Here is a 12299-nt window from a genome sequence, read left to right as displayed (position 1 = left end):
AGATACTTTATTCTATTTAGTATTTATTTGTAAGTCAGCGTACAAATAAATCAGTTTACTCTGCAACATGGATTGCTATTGTAAATTCAGACAAAATTAAATATCTGAACAGGGCAGTAGTGTGAAGATGAGGCAGTGCTTGCAGTGGCAAGTCAGTTTTTTTTATATACCCCATTATCTCAAATAATAAAAGTCTGCGAAAATTGCTATGTAGCACTTTTCATACAGGACTTGCAGCTCAAAGTGCTTCACAAGAAAGAAATCACATGCACCAAGTGAACACACATTACACAGAAAAGACGGAATGAAAAAATGAATGTAAAATAAGATGGTGTTCTAGCTTTGGAGCATAATGGATGAAGGCTGCAATACTAATAAATCTTGGTACAAATCTTGAACTTGTTTGGGAATAAGCTTACTGGTATATTATGGGCCTGACTCATATGTGGCGCCATAGATACCAAAAATGTATATCTCAAAACCCAGTGGACAGAATTTAACCGATTTAGGTGTGCATGCTCAGAAAGCAACTATCAATCAAAATCTGAAGTGCCATACTGATTTTTTTGCAAGTGGGCATGTCTTATCACATATTTGCTCATAACTCAAGATGCTTTTGAGGAATCCTGATTAAACTCGCTGGGAATATCTTGTGCTATGTCCTGAACATACACACTGAGTTTCTTTCCAATCTAATGAAGGAAGCACTGTTGACAGGAATTTGAATATGTTGCTTTTTTGTTGAGAATGTGGGGTGTGAAATTGTGTAAAAAGATTATGTAAATGAGCAATAGTATAGCATGTATACATTCCATGGATTAATTAAGAAAAATTAACTTCGTGAAACATTGCCAGGGTGGCATGGCTTATGGTCATTTTCCTGCAGCGAGATGCTGAACCCAAAATTGCTCCTGATGGTGTGCCATTGGTGTGTGAGTGTGCATGAATGGTTAAAAGCTTGTAATGAGCAGATGGCCTAGCCTTGTAGTGTGAATGGGTAAATGCAGACTTGTGTTGTCATCAGACTAGAAAAGCACTCTATAAATACAGTCCATTTACCATTTACCAAATACATGAAGAAAAACATTCATAAACAACACTTATAAAAAATAATAGGTTAATAGTTGAATATTTTGATTTATGTATTTAATTCTTTTCATGTCATGTGAGAAACCACAATTCCTTTTTAAAGTCATAAAAAGTAGGGTGGTAACTGATATAAAACAGATCTTGAGTTAATTTGAAAATGGAAAGTACAATAAAGAAAAGGTGTTTCTCGAACCTTCCCAGGGTACAGATCAAAACTGTAGCTTTAAAGCTGCGGTCACGCTACGTCATCAAAGATTGACGGAAGAAGATCGGTCACGTGCCGTAGAATGCTCCAGATCAACATGGCCTCCTGCATGAAAATGTTCAACGCTGCGAGACAGCTGCACAGAAATTCGGCCTGTGTTGTAAAAACTAACTGGACCGGGGCGTACCGGCGGTCCAACCTGACCGACACATCAGCTCTCAGTCGCCTCCAGCCCCCACGGCTCTACACCAGCACCGGGACCTCACATAAAACATGCAGCAACCGCTTCTCTTACATTCAAGTCAGCGCAACAGTGACAACTGGCTGCAGAATGACCGCCAGATCACATCGGTGGATGCGGGTGGGGGCCGTTCTCCGCGGCCAAACCGGTCTCCTCACACCGACCTCTCGACCATGTATGATTGTGGACAGGATGTTCGGGAACCGTGCGAGCGGCACAGGCTTCTCCGGGGAGGACGGCGGGGAAGGTACTGGCTCTGGGGGAGAAGAGTCTGGAGGGGATGGGGGAGAGTCTTACAATGGACCGCAGATGACGGCTCTCACCCCCATGATGGTCCCGGAGGTGTTTCCCAATGTGCCGCTGATCGCTGTAAGCAGGAACCCAGTGTTCCCCCGCTTCATCAAAATCATAGAGGTGAGATGATGTAATGGTCAATGACACGAGGATGATGCAACCACACCGGAACAGTACTGTTTTTATTTCTGGATGGAAAACTCATGGCTGATTCTTTTCTGTCATAGCGTTATTGGTTGTAGTTGGTGTTACTGCTCAGATTAATTCTGCCTGGTTTTGCTAATGAAGCAAATGATTTGGTTTGTGGGAATCTCGTCATTGTGTGTTGCACTGTCCCTGTAGAGGCAGTTTGAAACTGGACTCCAAACTGCATCACCACATTAAAGCTCTGCAGACACACAGATAGTCAGAACACGTTTTTTAATGGGAAGCCTGTAATGGGCAATCATGTTACTCTACAGCATTTTTGGCTAGGTCAAAAGTCTGAGAAAATAACCCTGATGATGTCACAGTGATGGCATCAGTGCTATGTCAGCTCAGGCTAGACTTCCGTTTCATCAGTGTTACAGGCTGTGTTCAAGCGAAGAGTACTACATAAATGTTCTCTGGCTGCTGGGTGCTACTGTACACATTGTTATTATTTATTTTGTATTTGTTTATGTAAGTTTACAAATTTTCATCCACTGTCAGAAACAAGGAGATGCTGCTCTCTGCTTATAAATGCAGCTCTTAAGTGCACTAAAACTTTCATTCATACGCTTTTTTTTAACAAAGTGTTTTTTTTACTACCTGTGGACATTTATTTAGTTGATGCGTTTTTTTATTTAAAATAAGTGCACTACACTGCAGACTGAGTGTGGATCTACTTGACCAAACAGAGACAATGCAGACAACAATATTAGTGTTAAAAAAAGTCAATTTAATTTCAACAATTGTTTCTCATTTGATATTATTATCAAATTGTTGTTTTTTATATTGGCCAATGGTTGCACTGCTCTCGGCCATTAAAAAACTTGTATTGGTTGACCGCTATTTGTTTGTCTTCCTGATAGGTAAAGAACAAGTCATTGATGGAGCTGTTGCGGAGGAAGGTTCGTCTGGCTCAGCCGTATGCTGGAGTCTTCTTGAAGAGAGATGATAAGTAAGTCTGATAACTAGAAGGTAGACTACAAACCGCTATATAAATGTAGTCCATTTAACATGATATCTCACTGCTCTGCTCTGCTAGAATCACTGACAGTCAGGTTCATACAGGCTTGAGAAGGAGATCTGTTCTCACTCATTCTTTGCTTACGTGCTCTTCACTAATCTCACTGTTTTTTTTACCTGATTATAAAACTTTATGTTCACAGATAGTGAAAAAAGAACCTAAGAGCATGACATACGATATCCTGTTTATGTCCGTATTTTGGTATTAATAAGTGTTTCTGTCTCTTGCAGTAATGAATCAGATGTGGTGGAGTCGCTAGATGCCATCTACTCAACAGGGACCTTCGTTCAGATTCATGAGATGCAGGACCTGGGAGACAAGCTGAGGATGATCGTCATGGGACACCGCAGGTTAGAAATGCTGTTGGGACTGATGGGTGAGAATTTTTGGGTAAAAGGTGTAGTGATAGCACACTTTTACCTGTACTTTTAGTAGACCTCTGCTACATTATATGTATACTCTCTGTTGTTAGGATCCGGATCACAAGACAGCTGGAGGTGGAGCTTGAGGAGGCAACAACGTCCCCTGTGGGGTCAGAGTCTGAGGCAGAGTCCCAACCCAAACCTCCACCGAGACGTAAAGCCAAACGCAGCCGCAAGGACCAACCAGGTTCTCTGACAGAGCAGCTGGAGGATACGGTCTGTAACAAGACTAGCACTAGACCTGTAGCCTTCTACACATGCTATCAGTCAATAGCCCTCAAGCATTACTCAAACAAACACTTAAGCAGAATGTCCAACTTATCAACACCATCATCATTTTTTGGACCTCCATCCATGGTTGTGAACCTCCATGATTTTGTTTTTCAAGATTCTGTGTTTGAACCAGTTCCTAGCTCAGTTGGTAGTACCTCAGCACACATTTGGACTTGGGTTCTGTTTAGGTATATTTATTCAATAAACACTGGGACACTGAGTGAATGACCTGCAACCCAAATTGAAGGTAAGACACAAGACATAGTGACCGACCAAAGTAGGCCACCACCCTGGGGCCTCAGATCCCAGTGGTCCCGAAATTACAAGGTTTGCTAATGTCACCTAGTTTCTTTTTCCATTGAAGTGCAGTATTAACTAAGGCATTGATGATCATTAGCACGCGTTTGGTATAACCTGGTGATCACACACCTGACTATAATTCTGAAACATCCTCTGACTGTGTGCAAGTATACCTATAAGAATGGATGCTGGTTTGAAGGCAAAGGGTAGTAACACTACATATTGATTTGATTTAGATTTTTCTTTGGTTTGCTCACTTTGCATTTTTTAAATTGATAAAGATAATCAATTATGTATATTTTTGAAAGTATTCTTAGGTTACAGCATTTTTACCCCTGCCTAAATCACACACAGTACTGTATATATGTATATATGTATATGTGGGTGTATATACACACCGCACAAACACATAATGTATTATGTATATATAATGTATTCATTTTCATTTTGATGGAACTGTTTTTGGTCAGATTTCAGAAGCAGACCTGACTCCAGAGCTTCAGCCTCTGCCCTGCTCCAACATTTTGATGGTGGAAGTGGACAACATTCAACATGAACAGTTCACTGTCACTGAGGAGGTCAAGGTACAAAACACACATTATAATATGTAGCTCAGTGGATGGGTGGCAAGATGGTAATTTGAACAAGTGACTGAATTTACACTTTTTCTGCTTCTGTGGCAGAGGTCGTTTCTAAAAAGGAAACATTGGTTGATGTGTTGCGTGTGTTCTGTAGGCATTGACAGCAGAGATAGTGAAGACCATCAGGGACATCATCGCACTCAACCCCCTTTACAGGTCAGTTCTGACACTTCTGTCACTTATCTGTCACCATCCGTCCTGTTTGTTTTGTTTTTTATTTATATTGTACAGCTTGCAGATCACACTCAGACTATATCCCACCCATGTTTGACAACTACTAGTTCTATGTTAAACAAATGTAACCTGTATCACAGGTTTCCATTGATGGCTTTCTATATTAGTTGAGATAATTAGTTAGTTTAGTTGCTTTTACAACACAAGCCTGCATTCACACTTGGTAGCTTAGTGCCCCCCTGCTCATTATGAGCATTAACACACACCGATGCACAGCATCAGGAGCAATTTAGGGTTCAGGAAATTGCCCCAGGATACTTCGACATGTAGGCTGGCGAGGCCAGGGATCGAATCACCGACCTTCTGATAGGTGGATGACCACTCTACCTCCTGAGCCCCTAGATCTTTACACCTTTGTTCTTCATCTTCATTTTACTTCATTTTAGATTTTCTTTTACTGATCAACCACTATACAGAGAACAGACCTGTGTTCATGCATGTGAAGTATCTCGGCTATGAGTCTCTCAGTTTTGGTCATATTATAATATGATGTTGGATGGAACATGCTGCACAGACCACACATGCACCATGTTACATCCATAGATTTAAGAATGAAATATAGCATTGGATATTGGTGTTAAAAACTTTTGAAACAAAAAGTTTCCCCCTCCCTTTTGGTTTACCTCCAGCTGGTGGTACTCTACGCAACTGCCTAAAGGCACAGACACACATTATGACTATTGAGCAAATTCTTAATATGATTTGGGCATTACCACTGATCAGACCAAGTTGAAGCAGGCCTGGGTCAGTTGGTGTTGACACTCTAAATGACTTCCTAGAGTGTGTGATCAGATTTTTATCAGATCCAGTTGCTGCCAGTCATTCACATAAAGATTTTTTTAAACATGTTTGATATTTGCAACTGAAGTCTGCGACCAGTGATGTCAGTTGTGTGTTGCCTGAGGGAGACATAAGGCTAAATAAACACCTAACTTGAACTTAGCTTCATTTTACAAAGTTTGTTCATCTCCAGGTGCCTCTTTTTTAAGCTATACAGATTTACATAACTCTAAATCCAGGATCTTACCCAAAGTGCATTTTTCATTCTGATTTACTGAAATGAAATCGCACTGCAAAAATCATTTTCTTTGTGCTCAGAATCTGTTGAAAGTTAACATATGATTCATTAAGGCAGCAGCTTAATAAGCAGTCAAAATGATTTTTAATTAGTCTGAAAAGGGCTCAGAAAGAAATTCAAATGTTGTGATGCTGAAACACGTGTTCTCAAATGTGTGTCTGTGTGTGTGTGTGTGCCTGTGTGTGTGTCAGAGAGTCGGTCCTCCAGATGATGCAGGCTGGTCAGAGAGTGGTTGATAATCCCATCTACCTCAGCGACATGGGAGCAGCTCTCACAGGAGCAGAGTCACATGAACTACAGGACGTCCTGGAGGAGATCAATGTGAGCAGTCTGCATGCTTAAAGGCCTGTCTTTATCTACTCTGTGGGGCTCAGGGAAGTGGCTGTCTGTGGTCTTTAACAGAGCTAGTCAAGCGACACAAAGATGAACGTCATTGCGAGTGTTTGTTTGGTTACAAGCAAAAAGACTTCAAAGATGTGGACTAAGTAGTTCATTTGGCAAATGGACTTCTGGTTAACTTTCCCTCCTCTAATAAGAAATAGCACGCAGACCCTTCCCTAAATATTTTATTAGATTAGATTAGATGTCATTGCTCAGAGTACAGGCACTAAGACAACAATAAAGGTATTGCTGTTTGTCTCTGCAGATCCCAAAGCGTCTCTACAAGGCTCTTTCTCTGCTGAAGAAGGAGTATGAGCTGAGTAAACTGCAGCAGCGGCTGGGCCGAGAGGTCAGCGGTCACCAAACGTAGATGAGCTTTAACCAGCCACTATGCTCATCACCCTCAGTCATTCATCTGTCTTTGCTCGCAGGTGGAAGAGAAGATCAAACAGACTCACAGGAAGTACCTGCTGCAGGAGCAGCTGAAGATCATCAAGAAGGTAGAGCAGGCTGTGTAGACTACTAGACTATGTAGTCTGTTTGTCTTATTGTGTCTGTCAGCAAAACACTCCTTTGTCTCTCAAATTATATGGGGGCCTGCAGCAAATGTGAAAATCTATGAATGCTTTGGGCTTAAAATGTGCTTTTCTTTTATGTGCGACACCTAAACCGATAAAGTGTGTCAGTCCACCAGAGCTGACATCTGGGCTGCCACATATGGTTTTCCAGTATTTTTTGAAAGGCTGTTGTACTGTACAGTATTGCGATTACTACTTGTATTACTGTTGTAAAATATTTTATGTCACAAGATACAGTATAGTGATAGTATTTTTACAGGAGCTGTGCTGTGATTTCCACTACTGAGGCTGATCCCAGAAGAGAGACTAGTCAGTAGCTGCTCCAGCTGGTCTGAGAAAATGGGCTGTGAACGTGGACCCATTAAAACAATGTGTTTGGCTGTGGGTTTTCAGGAGCTGGGTCTGGAAAAAGAGGACAAAGAAGCTATTGAGGAGAAGTTTAGAGAGAGACTGAAAGAGAGGACTGTCCCTCAGCACATAATGGATGTCATCAATGAAGAACTGAACAAATTGGGACTGCTGGACAACCACTCCTCAGAGTTCAAGTTGGTATTGTATACCTGTATTGTTAGTTACGGTATTCATGATCTCTGCAAAATTATTCCTAATGTCACATTTTCATTTCTAGTGCTATATTCATGCTTACTTATTTCCACTTATGCAAGAGGAAGTCAAAATTTAACACAATTTCTTGAGGACATTCATGCTGCACAGAACATTATCCATTTCCACTATTGACCCTTCATGAGATTTCCTCTTGGGCAAACAATAGTAAACTGTAACACCCATGCCAGCAGGTGGCATGGATGTCACTGCAGCAGCTTGTGATCTCTTTACCTATAGACGGTACATATCATCTGTTAAACCTGCAGATCTTAAACTGTTGCTACAATTAGATGATTCTGAGTCTTGTTTCATCAATCAATGATGCTTAGTATCCTTTTTACTGTGGTAAACTATTAACTCTGGTCAAGTTAAATTCTTGTCTCCTCTTGGTGATTGACCTTACTATCCTTATTTAAGGGCACCTTCTGAGTTTTTGACCACTCGCAGCAATGTTTTACTAGTGAGTCTCATTTTGTTTGTATCATGCTCTCTCACACGCACAAGGACTCATACGTATGCACATAAAAGCACCCAGGTGACATGATGCAGATACCTACCATTGGATTCACACTATCCCAATGGTAAAATACAAATATGCCAGTCTGCCAGCAAACAGCAGGGAGGAAGACGGCTGCTAGCAAGCAAGATATAAGATATTTCCAAAAAATGTTTTATGAAGAAGGAAATGCCATCAGCAGGTTTGCTAGACTGCAAAGATGCACACAGTGTGTCTGACAAGAAACACTGAATGTACCTGAATTAAACTGAATTAATGTAAAAAGAACTTTTCTGTTAAGCAGAAATCTCCACAGGTAACTTCAATGGTACTGTGTTACTAAGCTCTATCTTTTGTATGCACCGGTAGTTCTGGTGATATAACACATTTTACACCGAGGAAACTTCAAACATTTCTGCTCTGCTATACAGTACAACAAACATAAAGAAAGAACAACAACTACAGTAACAGTGTGTTTCAGTGTGACCCGGAACTACCTGGACTGGCTGACCAGCATGCCCTGGGGTACAAACAGTGAAGAGAACTTATCACTGGATAGAGCCAAAGAGGTTCTGGAAGAAGACCATTATGGAATGGATGATGTTAAGAAACGCATATTGGTTAGCAAATGCACACAGACACCATTTAAAATCAGAAGAACTTGAAAATTACCTGTAATAACGTGTGGAGCTTTTTCCAGTAGACATGAACCTGACTTCCTCTCTGTCTTTGTGCAGGAATTCATAGCAGTGAGCCACCTGCGGGGCTCCACCCAAGGGAAGATCCTGTGTTTCTACGGTCCTCCTGGTGTAGGAAAGACCTCCATTGCCCGCTCCATAGCTAGAGCCCTCAACAGACAGTACTTCAGGTTCAGCGTGGGAGGCATGACTGATGTGGCTGAGATTAAGGGACACAGGTCTGAAAGTGTATACTGCTGTGTCTTTCTGTCTGTCTGTCTGAGGAAAAAATATTTCCACACAGAACTGGCTTTGAAAGTCCATTATCACTTTTTTTTAAATGTGTTGGTATGTGTGTTCAGGAGGACATATGTTGGAGCGATGCCTGGGAAGATTATTCAATGCCTGAAGAAAACCAAGACAGAGAACCCTCTGGTGCTAATAGACGAGGTCAGTATAGTTGTGCTGCTCCTGTAGTTGTGTCTGCTGGGTTCAATATAAATCTATATCAGAGCAACATTAATATTACTGGAGGAAGTTTGCTGATGTGGTATTTACTGTATGGTAAATTGACTGCATTTATGTATTATCGACCATACAAGCCAGCATTCACACACTGGTGGCATGGACTACCGTGCAAAGTGTCACCTGCTCTTCAGGAGCAATAACCATTCACAGGCAATGTTACAGCTATTGGGAGCGATTTGGGGTTCAGTATTTTGGCCAACGCTACTTCGACTAGGGATTGAACCACCAACCGACCTTATGACTGCTCTACCTCCTCAACCACAGCCGCCCCTCAGTGCAGTGAACAGATTCTTCATGTACAAATCGGCAAGTTTAACTAAAGCTAGTAGTTCATTCACAAATATGACCTTCATGGAAGAGTCATCAGGAGAAAAACTTGGCAGCGTCCTCAACACAAAATTCACCGTCAGAGTTTTGCAAAGGAACAATAGAGTAATGCCCAAACCTTTGTGTGTGTGTGCGTGCGTGTGCGTGCGTGTGTGCACGCGTGCATGTGCGTGTACATACCCCTGGCAGAAAGATGTGTACCATTCATGAGCAATCAGCCAAAAATACTTCTCTTTTATTTTTAACGGGATTCAGATTAAACTATATGCCATGTATTACCCCCTTTAGCATCAATGATGCTTTTGTGATAGCCGTGGATAAGGCTTTTTTTTTCTCAGGTGGTAAAGCTGCCCATTCCTCTTGGCAAAAAGTCTCCAGGTCCTGTTGTTTCTTGAGTTGTCTTGCATGAACTGCATCCTCTCCTCTTTTTGTCACTGTCTATGTGTCTATCACTGGAGGCTGTGTTGACTTCTCTCCAAACATAGCGTTTATGGTTGTGCACAGGAAATTCAGTTTTGGTCTTATAATTCCAAATGGTATAAAGTACCTCCTTATTGTGCATCTTGAAACAGTCATGTCACTTTTTTGCAGTTGCTTGTTTTTCATTGCATCCCAACCAATGTTTGTGGCACGTCTGTCTGAAATCTTTGTTTGTTGACCTGACCTTATCTTGGTATCAACAAACACCTAGTTTTATCACTTCTTTGTCAGAGATTGAATACTACTGATTTTTAAATCTCCAGATATTTTTGTGTATCATTTTCCTGATTTATAAATTACAACTACCTTTTCTTGCAGATGCTTTAACAGTTCTTTTGCTTTCCCCATGTCTCAGTATCCCGCAAAGTCAGTGCAGCTTGGATCAAATGTCCCCTGTACATTTTCACATCTCTCAAGAGCTAAGGAACTCATTGACTATTTATACCATCCATCCATCCATCCATCCATTGTCTTCCGCTTATCCGGGGCCGGGTCGCGGGGGCAGCAGTCTAAGCAGGGATGCCCAGACTTCCCTCTCCCCAGACACGTCCTCCAGCTCTTCCGGGAGGACCCCGAGGCGTTCCCAGGCCAGCCGAGTGACATAGTCCCTCCAGCGTGTCCTGGGTCTTCCCCGGGGCCTCTTCCCGGTGGGACATGCCCGGAACACCCTCCCAGGAAGGCGTCCAGGAGGCATCCGGTAAAGATGCCCGAGCCACCTCAGCTGGCTCCTCTCGACGTGGAGGCGGCTCTACTCTGAGCTCCTCCCGAGTGACAGAGCTCCTCACCCTATCTCTAAGGGAGCGCCCCGCCACCCTGCGGAGGAAACTCATTTCAGCCGCTTGTATCAGAGATCTTGTTCTTTCGGTCATGACCCAAAGTTCATGACCATAGGTGAGGGTAGGAACGTAGATTGACCGGTAAATAGAGAGCTTTGCCTTTCGGCTCAGCTCCTTCTTCACCACGACGGACCGGTACAACGACCGCATTACTGCATCTGCCGCACCGATCCGCCTGTCAATCTCACGTTCCATCCTTCCCTCACTCGTGAACAAGACCCCAAGATACTTAAACTCCTCCACTTGAGGCAGGATCTCTCCTCCAACCCAGAGAGGGCAAGCCACCCTTTTCCGGTCGAGAACCATGGCCTCGGACTTGGAGGTGCTGATTCTCATCCCAGCCGCTTCGCACTCGGCTGCAAACCGCCCCAACACATGCTCGAGGTCCTGGTTCGAAGAGGCCAACAGGACAACATCATCCGCAAAAAGCAGAGATGAAATCCTGTGGTCCCCAAACTAGAAATTCTGTCCATAAAAATAATGAACAGAACCGGTGACAAAGGGCAGCCCTGCCAGAGTCCAACATGCACTGGGAACAAGTCTGACTTACTGCCGGCAGTGCGAACCAAGCTCCTGCTCCGGTCATACAGAGACCGGACGGCCCGTAGTAGAGGGCCCCGGACTCCATACTCCCGAAGCACCCCCCACAGAATGCCACGAGGGACACGGTCGAATGCCTTCTCCAAATCCACAAAACACATGTGGACTGGTTGGGCAAACTCCCATGAACCCTCGAGCACCCTGTGGAGGGTATAGAGCTGGTCCAGTGTTCCACGACCAGGATGAAAACCGCATTGTTCCTCCTGAATCCAAGGTTCGACTATCGGCCGAATTCTCCTCTCCAGTACCCTGGAATAGACTTTTCAGGGAGGCTGAGGAGTGTGATCCCCCTATAGTTGGAGCACACCCTCCGGTCCCCCTTCTTAAATAGAGGGACCACCACCCCGGTCTGCCAGTCCAGGGGCACTGTCCCCAACTGCCACGCGATGTTGCAGAGGCGTGTCAGCCAAGACAGCCCCACAACATCCAGAGACTTGAGGTACTCAGGGCGGATCTCATCCACCCCCGGTGCCTTGCCACCGAGGAGCTTCCCAACTACCTCGGTGACCTCAGCCTGAGTAATGGATGAGCCAGCCTCTGGGTCCCCAGCCCCTGCTCCCTCTACGGAAGGCGTGGCAATGGGATTGAGGAGATCCTCAAAGTATTCTTTCCACCGCCCGACAATATCCCCAGTCGAAGTCAACAGCTCCCCACCTCCTCTGTAAGCAGTCTTGGCAGGGTACTGCTTCCCCCTTCTGAGGCGCCGGACGGTTTGCCAGAATATCCTTGAGGCCGACCGATAATCCTCCTCCATGGCCTCCCCGAACTTTTCCCATACCCGAGTTTTTGCTTCCCCAACTGCC

The 12299-nt window shown here is 43.6% G+C and overlaps 1 protein-coding gene across 2 annotated transcripts in view; it reads left to right on the top strand.

Annotated features, from left to right (window-relative positions):
• Positions 1–1390: 1390 nt before the first annotated feature.
• lonp1 (lon peptidase 1, mitochondrial) overlaps positions 1391–12299 on the top strand; it is a 28351-nt gene continuing 17442 nt past the window's right edge. For both annotated transcript variants that reach the window (XM_041935355.1, XM_041935356.1), the window contains exons 1-13: positions 1391–1949; positions 2882–2970; positions 3270–3389; positions 3512–3677; positions 4505–4618; positions 4770–4831; positions 6179–6308; positions 6634–6717; positions 6800–6868; positions 7340–7491; positions 8530–8668; positions 8786–8964; positions 9088–9175. In XM_041935355.1, the coding sequence (XP_041791289.1) occupies positions 1392–1949; positions 2882–2970; positions 3270–3389; positions 3512–3677; positions 4505–4618; positions 4770–4831; positions 6179–6308; positions 6634–6717; positions 6800–6868; positions 7340–7491; positions 8530–8668; positions 8786–8964; positions 9088–9175 (1950 nt within the window). In that variant the 5' untranslated portion in view covers position 1391. The remainder of the gene's footprint in view (positions 1950–2881; positions 2971–3269; positions 3390–3511; positions 3678–4504; positions 4619–4769; positions 4832–6178; positions 6309–6633; positions 6718–6799; positions 6869–7339; positions 7492–8529; positions 8669–8785; positions 8965–9087; positions 9176–12299) is intronic.

This window comes from Chelmon rostratus, chromosome 4 (assembly GCF_017976325.1).
Source record: "Chelmon rostratus isolate fCheRos1 chromosome 4, fCheRos1.pri, whole genome shotgun sequence".
NCBI lineage: Eukaryota > Metazoa > Chordata > Actinopteri > Chaetodontiformes > Chaetodontidae > Chelmon > Chelmon rostratus.
Note: the sequence above shows the minus strand (reverse complement) of the source record. Positions and strands in the feature narration are given on the sequence as shown.